Below are 15,604 nucleotides of genomic sequence, written 5' to 3' on the forward strand. Positions count from 1 at the left end.
GGAGGTGGGGAGGAAGTAATGGGGGGGAGCATCCGTGCTTTTGACTTCATCTCTCCTGCTCTGTGGGCTTTGTGGCTGCTTTGTGGTGAGAGGATCAGTTTCCAAAACTCTCTCCTTCTCTTCCCCCACCCCAGCCACAGCCCCATTGAGCCTTGGAATTGTTCCCACCTGTTAAGGGCTTTCTCCTCCTGGGTGCCCCAGGCTGTCTGCCCCCACCCCTAGGGGTTCATGCACTCAGGGGGTGGACAGCACACTCACGTATTCCAGGCTGGGAGAACTCGTCCCGGTCCCTGGGTGTGTATGGGTGTTGAGGTGGGTGCATTGGACAACCGACCCGAACCTTGAACATCCATCTAGTTCTTCTGTCCATGTGTTTGTGAATAGGTTGAGGGGCCCAGTTGGGGGGACTCCTGCTGGGGAGGTCTGTGGTATCACTTAACATGCCCCATCCCCCCCATCCCCCCACTCCATCCAGCTGCCGCCCTCCTGCTGGGCCTGGATTTGGCTTCAGGTTGGCTTAGAAACCCAGGGCTGTTGGGGGAAGGGGAGGGCTTTGTGGTCCCAAAGCCCCATCTCTTTCCTTCTCCAAGAAGCTCTGTTCCTACCCCACCCACATCTCAACACTGTGGGGTAGGGAAGAGAGCACTGAATGCCAGATCAAAAGAACCTGGGTTTTTGCTTTTGTTTTTTTGCGGGGCAATGGGGGTTAAGTGACTTGCCCAGGGTCACACAGCTAGTAAGTGTCAAGTGTCTGAGGCCAGATTTGAACCCAGATACTCCTGAATCCAGGGCCAGTGCTTTATCCACTGTGCCACCTAGCTGCCCCCAGAACCTGGGTTTTAAACTGACTTATTGCCTGTGTGACCTTGGGCTAAGCACTTCAGCGCTCTTCGCCTCGGTTTCCCCATCTGTGAAATGGGAGGCTTGTTCTAGATAGCCTCTGAGGTCCCTTCCAGCTCAGAATCTATGATCAGAGATCCTTTGGTTTTTCTAGATCAGGAGTTCTTTTTTTAATTTTTTTAGATTTTAATTTTTGTATTTTTTGTGGGGCAATGAGGGTTAAGTGATTTGGCCAAGGTCACACAGCTAGTAAGTGTCAAGTGTCTGAGGCTGGATTTGAACTCAGGTCCTCCTGAATCCAAGGCCAGTGCTTTATCCGCTGTGCCACCTAGTTGCCCCAGATCAGGAGTTCTTAACCTGAGATCTGTGGATAGATTGCAGGGGGGTTATGAATTTGTTTTAGGGGGAAAATCCCATTTTTGTTTTATTGGTTTCCTTTGTAATCCTGGGTATTTGACTGTATGCATTTGAAAAGCTGGCCACAGGGGCTTCCCCACACTGCCAACGGGATACATGATGCAGTAAAAGTCTGATAGATGAGCCCTTCAAGATCTAAATCTATGGTCCCATGGCTGCCTTCTAGGGATGCTTATGAGAGTGCTGGAGCTACGGGGAGATGCTGGGAAGCTCACAGGCACAACGGGGCTCCATGGGGGTCCTCAGAGCTCAGTCTGTTGACTTCTCTACTTTCTCTTTCAGTGGTACTATTGGATTTTGCTGCGGCTAAAGGAGAACTAGGTTGGCTGACACAACCCTACAACAAAGGTGTAAGTTTCCAGGCCTGAAGGGTGGGGGTCAAGGGGTGAGGGTTGGGTGATACCCTTAGGCCTAGCACACAAAGGGAAAGGGAAGCTTAAGAGACATCTCGGAGCTGGTTGTCACGGGGAGAGCTCTGGATTTGGAGACAGAGGGTGTGTTTTCAAATCCTACCCCTATACCTTCCAACCTGTGACCTCGAGCTACTCATGTCCCACCTCTGGGCCTCAGTTTCCCCATATGTAAGATGAGGATTGTTGGACCACACGGCCTCCAAAGTCTCTCCTAGCTCTAAATCCATGATTTCCTCTGGAGTTTCCTTTGGAGGCGGAGATCTTTTCAGGATATGCTGGAGCCTGGTGCTTAATTGTGAGGTCTCTGACCCGCTTCCTACCAGCCTCTTGGGAAGACTTTCCTGGGGAAGAGAGGAGTTAAAGGGCTCCCAGGAAGTGGGGCAGCCACACCACCGACCCCTAATCTCCCTGCTAGGCAGGGGGAGCCTAGCTCCTTCCTGTTTGGCGCCCCTTCTCTTTGTCCCCCATTCCACACTACTTTCCCTATTCCTTTGGGCACCAGAAGGCTTGGCTTGGTTGTCCATCTCTTCAGATCATGGCTGATTTCTCAACCCCTCCCCCACCCTCCCCTGCCAGGCTAGACTGGATGTCCCTTCTGACTTTAAAGGAGGAAACAAGGTAGTGAAGTAGACAGAGCACCGGGCCTGGACCCAGGGAGGCCTTAGTTCAAATCCTGTTTCAGACAGTTATTAATAGCTATGTGATCCTGAGCAAGTCATTTAACCTCTTCCTGCCTCAGTTTCCTCAACTGTAAAGTGGAGATAATAACACTCCCTCCTTCCCAAGGTTGCTATGCAGATTAAATGAGATGATTTGATGACATTTGTAAAGGATTTACCTATTATATAAATGCTTATTCCCATCTGTTTTTGTTTGTTTGTTTATTTTGCAGGGCAGTGAGGGTTAAATGACTTGCCCAGGGTCACACAGCTAGTGTCAAGTGTCTGAGGTCGGATTTGAACTCAGGTCCTCCTGAATCCAGGGCCGGTGCTTTAGCCACATTCCCATCTGTTTTTTCCCTCCACCCCTGAAATTTGTTCATTCGTGGTTTGGGAGTTAGGATACCTGGATTCTAATCTCATGCTGATCACGAATTCACCGTATGAGTGAGTTAGAGGGGCCAAGTCCTTTCTTCTTTCTGGTCTGCAGCAACTTCCCTTCTAAAACACTGAGGTTGGACCAAAGGATCCCCCAGAGGAATTCTGAGTTCTGAGGTTCATGATCCCTCCCTGTTATGATATTAATGATAGAGCTAGAAAGGGTCTCTGACCTCATCTGATTCAACTCTGTCATTTTACAAATGGGGAAACCGAGTCCCAGAGGAGGTTAGCCGTGAGACGCCCCCCCCCCCCCCAAGCCACTGTGGTCAATATCAGAGCAGGTGTTAGAATGAAAATCTCTTTGTACAACAGCGAGGTTGCCCAGCCCGGGGGAAGGTGGGGCTGGAGCTGTCAGAGGAGTAAAAGGGCGGAGCTACCTGGGACTACGAATGCTTCTCCTCCCTTACTCTGTTCCCATTTGCATATTATTCATTCCGTGTCCCTGTCTGCCCTCCCAATTCCATCAGCCCTAGCATCTTCTGCCCCAGACCTCCATCCATCGTGGGCATCCGGGATTGGAGGATCACAGGATTGGAACTGGAGGTCACCATAGAAGCCACCTTATCTAAACCCTCTTTGAAAGAGTAGAGAGGGGGGCAGCTGGGTGGCACAGTGTATAAAGCACCGGCCCTCAATTCAGGAGGACCTGAGTTCAAATCCAGTCTCAGCCACTTGACATGTACTAGGCTGGATCTCTTTCCACTGTTCATGTGGCTTTTTTTTGCTTCAAGAGATATTGTGGTCTAATGGTTAGAGTGCTGGCCCTGGAGTCAGATAGACCTAGTAGCTTCTGCTACTTATTAACCATGTGATCATAAGCAAATTGTTTGCTCTCAGTTTCCTTATATGTAAAATGGGGATAAAAATGGCAGCTCTGACTTTTCATGTTCTAAGGGCTTTCCCAGCTCTGACATCCTGTGTTCTAAGGGCCCTCCCAGCCCTGACATCATCTCTTTTCTGACTGCCTTACAGTGGTACATGACACAGAATATGATGGATAACAAGCCCATCTACATGTATTCCGTGTGCAACGTAATGTCCAGTGACCAGGACAACTGGCTGCGCACCAACTGGATCTACCGCAGTGAAGCGGAGAAGGTGTTCATTGAGCTCAAGTTTACTGTGCGGGACTGTAACAGCTTCCCTCAGGGGGCTAGCTCCTGCAAGGAAACCTTCAACCTATACTATGCTGAGTCGGATGTGGATTATGGTACCAACTTCCAGAAGCGCCAGTTCAAGAAGATAGACACCATTGCCCCTGACGAGATCACAGTCAACAGTGACTTCGAGTCACGTACCGTGAAGCTCAACGTGGAGGAGCGCTCAGTGGGACCCCTGACGCAGAACGGCTTCTACCTGGCCTTCCAGGACATCGGGGCCTGCGTGGCCCTGCTCTCTGTGCGCATCTACTATAAGAAATGCCCCGACATGCTGCAGAGCCTGGCCCGATTCCCCGAGACCATCGCCGGGTCTGACTCGGCCAACCTTGCCAAGGTTGCCGGCACCTGTGTGGAGCACGCCTTGGTGGTGCCGGGCGGCGAGGAGCCCACGATGCACTGTAACGTCGATGGCGAGTGGCTGGTGCCCATCGGGCAGTGCATGTGCGAGGCGGGCTACGAGAAAGTGGAAGAATCCTGCCAGGGTGAGTGCCCACCCCTTTCCCCCTCCTCCGTCCCCGTTCCCAAACACTCTGGATAATGATAACAGCCCTTTCCTTTTACTATTTAAAAATGCCTTATGTCCTGGAGTCTCCATACCTATTGTGAAAGTGGGGCAGAGATGATTCTTCCCATTTTGCAGATAAGAAAATGGAGGGCTACCGGGGGAAGTGATTTGCCCAGGTGGCCAGTAAGTAATGGAGCCAAGACCAAATGTCCTCTTGACTTCCTGTTTCAGGGGGTTTGCCATTACTCCCCTGGGCCTCTCCATGCAAAATGTCAGAGGACTGATGAGTGGCCAGGGATAGGCTGGCAGAGCCCCCAGCACTCCCTACATCCTCCTTACTTGGCAAATAAATAGCAGGCATTTAATAAATGCCAACTATGTGACTGCAGGCATGTCCCATGGTCTCTCTTTCCTCACTGGTAAAATGAGGGGATCGGATAAGCCCAAAGGACCATTTTGTTGTTCCTTCAGTCGGGTCTGACTCTGTGACCCTGTGGACCACAGCCTGCCAATACTCCTTAGGGGCTTTCTTGGCAAAGATACTAGAGTGGTTTGCTATTTCCTTCTTCAGTGGTTTTAGGTAAACAGAGGCTAAGTGATTGCCCTGGACAGGATTTGAACTCAGCTCTATCCTGTCTCCAGGCTCAGTGCTCTCAAGGCCCCACCACTTCTTCTTCTTCTTCTTCTTCTTCTTCTTCTTGATTCTGTTATCTTTTATTCAAGCAAATTCAGTTCCACCACAATACTCTCCACCCCAAAATTATATCTTTAACGATAGGCAGAAATTAGGTACTAGAAAAATTATACATATTTTTTCAAAGAAAAAAATAACCTTAGAACTACAGTCAATAAACTAAATTGGGGCCTAGTCGATTTTTCTAATGTACAAAATCTTCTAGTATATTACTATTTCAGAAAAGAGCACCATGAATGTTGTTAGTTTAATGTACTGAATTATACAGAACAAAACTAAAATCCCCACTCTTGCCCCATATCAACAATTGAAAAAAATAATAATAAAGACCCAAGAGGCAACATAGTATAGGGAGAGAATGCTGGTTCTGGAAGCAGGTCCAGATTAAAATCTCAGTTCTCCCATTTTACCATTGTGATGTTGGGCAACTTCTCTCAAATTTAGTTTGCTCAACTGTAAAATGAGGGAGTTAGACTAGATGGCTTCTAAGATCTCTTCCACTTTCTATGATCCTGTTAATACTGACCATATATGTCTTACATATGTTTAGGCAAGTCCAACTGGCAAAAAAAAATTCAGAGTTATAAAACATTTCTTGTAAAAGGTTACAAATTGTTTTCAATGCTTCAAATCTCCGCAAGTGCTCAGTTTCTTTATGTGCTATGTTATTATTAGGCTTCATATGGAGAGAAGAAAAGGGAATGGGAGATCAAATCAGGGTCAGTGAGTTAGTCCCATCTGTGGTCTAGAGCTAGAAGAAATCATTAGAAGTCATCTAGTTCAACACTCCATTTCAGAAATGAAGAGAGGCCACGAGAAGTTGTGACTTAGCCAGGGTCACATAGAAATATCCTTTATCAGAGCCATTATTTAAATCCAGGGGCTGACTCCCAAATCAAACATACTTTCCAACGTACATGCCAGTGATCAAGAGTTTGCTGTACTGTTCTACAACGAATTCTATTCTAGGATATTTCCTAACGTAAGAAACCTAGACAAGTCAAGATAGTTGGGGTGTAGTCTGAGCAAGAAAATCTTTATAAAATTAGTCCATTAAGACTAAATAATTTCTAGTCCTTCTAATTCTGAAAGCCTAAACAACTCATGTAGTTACTTTCCTTTATGTTTTTGTTTTAAGTCTGGCAGTGGTCTCAGAGTATCATCTACTGCCCAGCATCTGGAACCTAAATCAGTTTTATGTCAAATATTTCAAAATCTTAGCTTTTCAAAATTCTTACATCTTATCTATCCCTCTTGATGCAATTTAAGCCCTTCCCTCTTTTATTCAAAGAAAGTTCGAAGAGATGATGGACAAGAAGCATCACTTTTTAAACCCTAGCATTTGGAAGACTACTCACTTTTGGCTTCAAGTACCCTATCCCCTTTAGAATGCAACTCCATTTCCACATTCCTAGTCTACCCATAAAAATAATTGATTTCTGGTTCTTTTAACCATACTGCCTCATTTAAGCAACTAGAGTTCCAACATCTTAACATTCAGTTCATTGAGTTTTGTTATATAATGCTAAAATCATGTAACAGTAAATAACTAAAAAACATTAGTATATAGCTAACGTCAAACATAGTCCAATGACCAGCACAATGTCTGAAAAAAAAACTTTAATTAATTAGACAACTACAAGCACCTCAAACAATAGCTTATCGTTACAACACTTGGGTATCTTTTCACAATCTATGGACAAAGTCAAGAAAAAGTGGCACCATAATTAATGTGTAAAACTGGAAACAAATTACATTCATCGCACTGACTTCTAAAAGAGGCAAAATACCTCTGTATATTAACATTCTAAAATCTGTATTGCCCACTATGGTTGTGTCCTGGATTCTACACACATAAAGCAAACTGCAGCTTGCAAAGGGGAAATCGTATTCTTTGTACTTGAGTTCATGGAAAGACCAAAACCAAAACAAAACAAAAAACCCTAGTGCAATTTGTTGTTAGAAACACGTAAAGCTACATGAACAATGAACGTGATCTCTGACCTCTGAGACTTCAGGGTTTTTCTCTGTCCATTGCACTGCAAATTCTAACTATACCCCTTGCTTTTTAGACACAGAATACTCTTTCTCAAACATGATTTTCATTGCACATGTAGAAATGTTTCCTTTCCTCAATTTAACCTGCATATAGTTCAACTTAAGTGCTTGTAGGCAGAAATAAATACCACATTGTAGCATGTTGTCCCATTATAAGGGAAATTTCTATTTTTCCTTAAAAGCACTTTTCAAAGAAATGATGCAAAATATCCAATGGGAGTGGAAGTGTGTAATCCATGTTTTAGAATGAGAAACAAGTCTTGCTTTCTGTTAAAGTGCCAAATGGGAAAAGAAATCTTGTAAATGAGAGCTGCTTTGTTTAAAATCCAATGTAAAAAGAATTGCTATGGAGTTAGAAGTCTGTATAACTTCAAAGCAGCTGATGTCTGCTACATGCAACTTAGAGGCTACAAATCACTCAAAACTTGGTAGCTTTAGTCTGAAATTGGAGTCTCATCCCAAATCTAATGGAAAGAAACATTTACAGGTTACATTTACATAGACTATAATACAAGAATGATATCCCTTTGCCAGCAGATAAAATTCTATTTCCTTGCCATAGCTTTCTTGATTCCAACTTGATAATTTCCTTTTTTTTTTTTTTTTTTGCGGGGCCATGGGGGTTAAGTGACTTGCCCAGGGTCACACAGCTAGTAAGTGTCAAGTGTCTGAGGCCAGATTTGAACTCAGGTATTCCTGACTCCAGGGCCAGTGTTCTATCCACTGCGCCACCTAGCTACCCCTATCTGGAACCATTTCTAACATCGGGATCAGGAAATCTGTAAATCGTGCAGCATCTTCATGAGGCCAACCATATTTCTCCACAAACACATCAAAGAGGCTCTAGGGCTTCAGCTTCATAATATGCCGTAGTTCTCCTTCTTCACTGGAATAGTCTTTACCCGAATGTGGTTCAAACAAATCATCTCCAGTTGCAAGTTCAAATGCCATACATGCTGTACTCCAAATATCAGCAGGTGTACTATAGCCAGTATAGATCTATGGATCTATACTGATGAGTCTGAATATCTTCTGTGAAGTGCTTGTGTACCCAGCAAGCATTTCCCAGATCAGCAATTTTAACTCGAATTTTATCTGCATTCCTTGGATCCAGGGGATTCACCAACAAGTCAGCAGCCTGGGTTTTTGTTTTTGGCAACTCCCCAGTACTGGATGCCGAAACTGTTCTGCTCCTATCATGAGATGGACTGTTTTCTTCTTGCTCTCTTAGAATTGATCCATCTGAAACTGTAGAGCCACAGGCCACAGACTCTAAAACCCCAGAGAACATTGAAGCTGTAAACTCTGAAAACTGTGACTCAGGAATTTTATGTCGTCCATTTGGCAAATCACCATTAAATTGTTCATAGGAGCTACTATATGTATGATTGCTTTCTGCATTTGGCTCATCAAGATTATATTCCTCTGGATTTGGGCATTCTTCCTCCTCATCTTCTTCATCTTCTATTTGTTGTTCCAAGAGGAACAGACCATTTTCAATATGGCCATTTGTTTTGGGGGATTCTATCCCTGTAAGGTCTGTGTTGGCAAGTTCCCTTTCAACATCATCATCTTTTTTCTGTGTTTTCTTTTTCAGTGTCTTCTTTCTCCTCTTGATCTTCAGTTTCACCATCATCCTTTGCAGGTTCTTCATCAGCTGCCTCCTCTAATCCTGCTGTTTTTAGTTTGACCTCTGGGTGGTATTCATCTTCCTGATCATTTGTGGGTATAGTTGAAGTGATGTTTTCTTCTATTTTTTTCTTCTCACTCTAGTTCTTCTATTTCCTGAAGGCATTTTTCCAACAGCTCTGCCTGCCTTTTCTGTTTTTTTTTTTTTCCAGTTTTTTCTTTTTGTTTTTTAGATATTTTTCCTATGGGCTTTTCTTGTGGAGCAGTACTCACTGCTGAGCCAGAAGGAGGAAGAACACCTGCTTTCTGCCACTCTGTGGCCTCTGCCACCATCCTATGGACACATGTGTCATCTACACACATCAAAATGCTTTCTGGCTTGATATCAGTATGGATGATCTTGCACTTGCTGTGTAGATAATCTAAACCCTGCAGAACCTGTTGAATTCCACTTTTTACACAACGGATGGGAAGACCGTGGTAGTTTGATTTGATTATGCACTTTAGGAGGCGATGACCAAGTACTTCAAAGACCGTACAAACATGTATTCCATTCTTGCCCGAAATTTTGAAATCATCAATTAACTGTACAACCATGTCTTTGTTTGGGTCACTTGGGTCACTTTCACGAACACATTTGAACAATTTTATTTCATCCAAGGCTGTCTCTGTATAATGCTGGGCACTTTTTACAACCTTCATTGCCACAAATCTTTTTCCCTGCATATCCTAGCATAGCCAGACTGCAGAGAAGTGTCCCCATCCTAGCTGTCTAATAACATGGTAGCGGCCATTGAAAAGGTCTCCAGTTTTCACTGCAATAATCCGCAGGGTCTTCTTGCTCTTCATCATCAGATCCCAGAATTTCCTCTTCTGGTTCTGGTGGTGCTGGTTCTGGTAGAGGTGGTGGTGGTGGTGGAGGGGGTGCAGAGGGAGCTTTTTGTTGCGGCTCCGGCCTTTCCAGGAGCTCATCCCGCTCGGGGAAGGGGCAGTAACGGGGAGCTGGAGCCAAAGGGGCTGCAGCCTCCTTCACTCACTCCACCGGTCCAGGGCACCACCACTTCTAAATTCTCTGATGCTGTGATCTCTAGAGGTCTCTCCCTGTTCTAGTATTCCAAGTTCTGATGTTCTGTGATTTAGGGTCCCTCACCAATTCTGACATTCTGTGTCCTAAGGGTCCTCCCAGCTCTGATATCCTGTGTTCTAGGGCCCTCCCAGTTCTGACATTCTGGGTTCTCAGGGCCCTCCCAGCTCTAAGACTTTTGGTGGTCTCTACCCCAGCCCCATTCATGGCTTTGGTCCTGCCTCAGACACCCCTCTGTGTTTCTCTTAGCTGGCTGGTACGTCTTTAGAAGCTGCTCTGTCTAATCTGAGGAGGGTTCCTTCCCCCTCAAGAAACCCCCCAAAACAACAACCCCCTACCCAGGAGGCTAGTCCATGGACACTCTCTAGCCTGAGACAATGGCTACCAAGGATGGGAGGGAGGGAAGGGGGTGATGGGGAGTTTGAGCCAGGCAAGCTGGCCGCTCCCCACATGACATCCTCAGAGAAGAATGTGAGGGTTGGGGGTAGGGGGGAAAACTTTCCACAGGCTGGTGATTCAGGCACTGAGATAAGCACTGGGATCCTCAGAAAGGCCTGGTAGGGGGTCACAGGGCTCAAACAGAGAAGGCTCCTCTCTCTCTCTCTCTCTCTCTCTCTCTCTCTCTCTCTCTCTCTCTCTCTCTCTTTCTCTCTCCCTCTCCATCCCTCCCTCCCTTCATCCTCTTCGGAAAGGTACCTAGAAGGTAAAGGATGCTGGCAGGGTTTCCAAATAGAGACTGTGCTTTTGCACTTTGTTTCTCTGTGTGTGCGTGCGTGTGCGTGTGCGTGTGCGTGCGTGTGTGTGGTTTGTGCTGTGTGTGTGTGGTGTGTGTGTGTGTGTGTGTGTGAATGGGAAGCTGATAGGGGAGATTGGGAAGGACTTTGATTTCAAAGAACCTTGGGCCAGGCAGCTAGGTGGTGCAGTGGATAAAGCACTGGACCTGGATTCAGAGGACCTGAGTTCAAATCTGTCTCAGACACTTGACACTTACTAGCTGTGTGACCCCTGGGCAGTCACTTAACCTTCATTGCCTGCAAAAAGAAAAGAAAAAAAGAAAAAAAAAGAGCCTTGGGCCCACTGCAGATGCTGGCTACTGGTTTCCCATCATCCTCTTATACCCCAGCAGTTGTCTTGGAGGGCCGTCCCTCCCCAGGTCATGCCTCCTGCCCTCCTCTGGGCTGGCTGTTCATCTCTTCTTGCCACAAGTGGCCTTGGAGTTCATATATTCTATCACTTCATTTGATAGAAGGAGATTTAGGGCCACAGGGGAAGTGATTTGCTCAAAGCCACACAGGTAATGAGGGGGCAGAGCCAAGACTGGAACCCAGGTGTTTCCTGGCTCTCACCCCAGTGTTCTTTTGACTGCCCTGTGTCTCCCCCTACATGCTCCCTCCCTTCCAGAAGGGCCAAGTGGCTCTTCTGGCCAGGCCTATGGAGACTAGACCCTGGAAAGCCAGGAATGGGTAAAAGGGAGAGACTGGAAGACTTGAGGGGACAGGATGTATCAGCGGAGGAGGGGTAAAAGTCTGGCTGAGGGAAGGGGGCCGGAGGGGTAGGTTGGGGTGGAGGCAAATGAGGCTGGGAACATTTCAGCTGATGGGCTGGCTGGCTGTGGCCAGGGAAAACTCCCTCCCTCCTTGAGGAAGTAGCAGAGGAAGCTGTGAATGGGGGCCAGCCCTCTTTCCTTTCCTGTTGGGCTATAGTTCTACTTTGCTGCCAATTCCCTTCCCCCTCCTTACCACCCCTTCCCCATCACTGATCCCTTCCCTTACCATGGGACCTCCCTTAGGTGAGGAAGGTGCTTATTGCCAAGCCTTGGGCTAATTGGGCCTCAGTTTCCTCAACTGTATAATGGGGGAGATTAGACGCGGTGGTCTCTAAGGTCCTTTCCATATCTAAATCTATGATCCCAGGATTGATTGAGGACAAAGAGCTCTGTGTGGTATAGTGGAGAGAGCCTTGGCTCTTATCTCTGTGTCTTTGGGCAAGACACCTCCCTTCTTTGTGCCTCAGTTTACTTATTTGTAAAGTGTCTTGACTGATTAGCTGCCCCTCTAATGCCCTTTCTAGCTCTAAATCCCAGGCAAGTGGGAGAACCTGACTTCATTTAGGCGTTTCATTGACAAAGCAGGCATCCACACTGGTAGAAGAAGCTTCTCCTACTTAGGGATGAAGTCTTTGAAAATTAGATTGCCAAGGATTTCTTAGAAGCCTAGGGTGTCGAGAAAGGGTTAAATGGGAGGGCTGGCCGGGGAGCTCAGTGCTTACTGTGCCCCTCCCCGGGTGCTCTGTGGGGCAGTGGGCGGGCAGGCTTCCCCAGAGAACTCCCAGCTATGTCAGGAATGACATCCTACTCCCCCCCTCCCCTTGAATCCCCCCCAACCACTCCCACCCCCAGTTCTTAGATCTGGTGGCTTTATTTGATGGATGGGGGAGCTGGGATGAAGGGAGATACCAGAGAAACCCTACCTGGTCTCTTTATTTCTCCCCTGGGGGCTGCTCTGTCTGTCTCTGCTTCCTGTGCTGGCATCAGCAAGGCCTGGCCGGCTGGGGGCCATGATGGCGCCACTATGGGGGGTGGGAGCAGGCTGGGCCAGGTAAACAGGTGGCAGGCGGGCCCCATCCTCATAGGGCAGAGCCCGGCAGCTGTTGGACCAGACATGATGGGAGAGGGGGCCAGGGCTGGGGCTGGGATATTCTCAAATGCTCCTCAAGGGTCCCAGAGTCACAGGGGCATCTCAGCCTCTCCCCTTGGGGGACATCAGAACCCCATTCTTATGTCTGAGTTAGGAGGATGCTTAAGTGGACGTCTCAGTCAAACTAGGACTGCCCTCACCAGTCTTGGCTGGGAAATAGACATTTTTGTTTTTACAGAGTTATAGACTGTCTGAGCTGGGAGGGCCCTAGAACACAGAATGTCAGAACTGGGAGAAAGCTTAGAACATAGAATGACAGAGCTGGGAGGGAGCTTAGAACATACAATATCAGCTGAGAGGACCCTTTGAACACAATGCCAGAGCTGGGGGGCCACGGTGGGGAGTTCAGAACACAGAATGGCAGAACTAAGAGGAAGCTGGGAAAGGGCTGGGAAAGTCCTTGGAAATCATCTCACCTAATAACCTCACATTTCACAATTGAGGAACCAGTGCCCCAGTAAAGTAAAGGGATTTGGCCTAGATCATCCAGTGCCATAGAACAGTGGATAGAGCACTGGCCCTGGAGTCAGGAGGACCTGAGTTCAAATCCAGCCTCAAACACTTGGCACTTACTAGCTGTGTGACCCTGGGCAAATCACTTAACCCTGATTGTCTCCTCTTCCTCGTTCCCCCTCAAAATAAGAGTTCTTGGCTCATGCCCTTGCGCAGGGAGGTGGATTTAGCAGCTATTTTCCCAAGGTTCCCAAGGCTGGCGATGTCATTTGTTCACTAGACATAACCAGACCTTCTCAAGGTCACCAGAAGGTCCCAAGCCCCCAACTGCGGTCCTTTCCATCTCCAAAGATGCAATCTTATTTTGTGAAATTGAAGGTCCTTGAAATAATCTGGGGCAGTATTTGTCCCTCGTCGTCGTCGTCTCTGCTGGTGCCTTTCAAGTAGCTTGAGAAGTGACTGGCTGAAAAGTGGCCTCAGGGGCTCCTCCCCACCCTTCCTGGGTGCTGAGCTGGGGCTTCTCCACCACTGGGGTGACTGTGCTGCTAGGCCAGCCTGTAAGTCCCAGGAGCACGTGCTATTGGCAAACAGGGCCATGGGTGGCCATGTCTGGGCTTGGGTGCCCATCTCACCCCTCCCTTCATGACCCAGAGATAAGTGAATCCTCTGAGCCCAGTGGAAGGAAGGAGAGGAGAGAAAGCAAACAGGAGATAAAACCTGCCAGGGAGAGCAAAATGGGAGCCATGAAGCAGGCGGGGCTGAGGGCAGCCCCCTTATCTCGCCTCGGTTAGTCAAAGAATGCGCAGGAGAGAGAGAATTCCTGGGGTGTGTATAAAGGGCCCCTTCTCGTGGCCTCCTGCCACAGTGGCCACGAGTTTAAACTCTAGGTCTGTGGTAGGAAGCACAACTTTCAGGGGACACCCCCCAAAAAAATTCCAATGGAGTGAGAGGCTTTTTAGGTCAAGCCTAGAGTAGGGGGGAAAGAGGGGGAAATTCTTCAGCATTGCACAGCTCCAGTTATCAGCCCATCCCTTATTTGTCAGGTCAGTGACTCTAAGGTCACTAGCTTGTTGTCCATCCACGGGCAGGACAAAGTTCAGTCCCTGGCGTCCCTCTTCCTCGGCTGGGAGCCAGACCTGGCATGGCAAGAACAGCCCCATCTGATGGTCCAGTGCTCCCTCGGGGGAGGGCATCGGGAGGTAAACTGCTACTCTAACCTTTGACCCTGTGACCTTAACAACCCCACCACTGGGCTGGGAGGTGGCCTCAGGATGGGAGGGGTCCCCGAACCTTGCATCAGTCTGGAGGGTGTCTGCCCCTGAGTCACCCAGCGGTGCCACCTTGGGGGCGGGCATCTGACAAACTGGAAAAACCAGGGTGCAAGGCCAGGTGCAGCTGTGCCCTAGTTTCCCTCCTCAGCCTGGCCCAGGGCTGCCATCCTTGCCGGTGTGCTCAAGCCATTCTCTCCTGCTCGAGTGCATGAGGGAGCATGGGGAAGCAGTGAGAATCCATCGCGTGTAGGCCGTCTAGGGCCAGACCCTCCCTTTGGAGGCCCCGAAGGTTCAGTTTAGCTCTTTCATTTCTAGGACAGTGAGATGCTAGAACTGGAAAGTGTCTTGGAAATCATTTAGTCCAACCCTCTCATTTTACAGAGGAGGAAATGAAGGCTCCGGGAGAGAAAATGATTTGTCTAAGCTGACAAAGGTAGAAAGCAGGGTCAGAATTTGAACCTGGGCCTTCTGCTTCCAGTCCAGAGCTCCTGCCATTATAACCCAATGTCCTGTTCATTCATTCAATAAACAAGCACTTTCTATTTATGGAGCCTTGTGTTCAGTACTATGGAAGATATATAGACTTTCCCCCACTTGTAACAAATAGTCAAGCAAAATAAATCCCTACCATGTCCAAAGACACAGTGGATAGAGCAATAGACCTGGAGTCAGGAAGACCTGAGTTAAAATCTTACCTCAGACACTTCACTAGCTGTGTGACCCTGGTCAAGTCACTTAACTGCCACCTGCCTCAGTTTCCTCATTTGTAAGAAGGGGATGGTAATAACCCCTACCTCTCAGGATTGTTGTGAGGACCCAATGAGATAATAATAAAATGCCTGTAGGTTCCTTCCTTCCTTCTTTCCTTTCAATAGGGCAGCCCCTGCTCTGATGGGGCTCACAGTCTAGTAGGGGTATAAGACACCAACACAGATAACCAGACGTTGGCTGGACTTCATAGCTGCTCAGCTCCCAGTATGGAGGATAAATAGCAAGAGCAGTGTATTCTTTGACTTCTAGTTTTAGAGAGGTGTGTGGGGGGGTCACCTTTCCGGGGTCAAAGAGCTAGTATGTGTTAGAATAGGACCTTAACCCAGCTCTCCCTGGCTCTAAGGACAGCTGTCTAGAGCCAGATGTTCTTAGTATTAATGCACAAGGGTGATTGTGTGATAATTGGTCCATGAGGTCTCTTAGGGTCGGACTGAATACCTAAACGACAACAAATTACATGATAAGTACATTGGGAAGGTGAGATGCCAAGCTGCACAGGGGCAGAGAGTTTGT

The 15,604-nt window shown here is 47.6% G+C and overlaps 2 protein-coding genes across 2 annotated transcripts in view; one reads left to right on the top strand and one right to left on the bottom strand.

Annotated features, from left to right (window-relative positions):
• Window positions 1–15,604, top strand: part of EPHA2 (EPH receptor A2) — a 44,641-nt gene that overhangs the window by 7,261 nt on the left and 21,776 nt on the right. Inside the window, 2 exon segments of the mRNA XM_043997629.1 lie at window positions 1,540–1,607; window positions 3,743–4,412. Of these exon segments, the coding sequence (XP_043853564.1) occupies window positions 1,540–1,607; window positions 3,743–4,412 (738 nt within the window).
• Window positions 7,920–9,557, bottom strand: LOC122746216 (SRSF protein kinase 2-like). The gene is given in 4 exon segments (XM_043991688.1): window positions 7,920–8,181; window positions 8,183–8,761; window positions 8,763–8,954; window positions 8,956–9,557. Coding segments are annotated over 4 exon segments (1,620 nt in total). The 5' UTR covers window positions 9,543–9,557.

This window comes from Dromiciops gliroides, chromosome 3 (assembly GCF_019393635.1).
Source record: "Dromiciops gliroides isolate mDroGli1 chromosome 3, mDroGli1.pri, whole genome shotgun sequence".
Taxonomy (NCBI): Eukaryota; Metazoa; Chordata; class Mammalia; order Microbiotheria; family Microbiotheriidae; genus Dromiciops; species Dromiciops gliroides.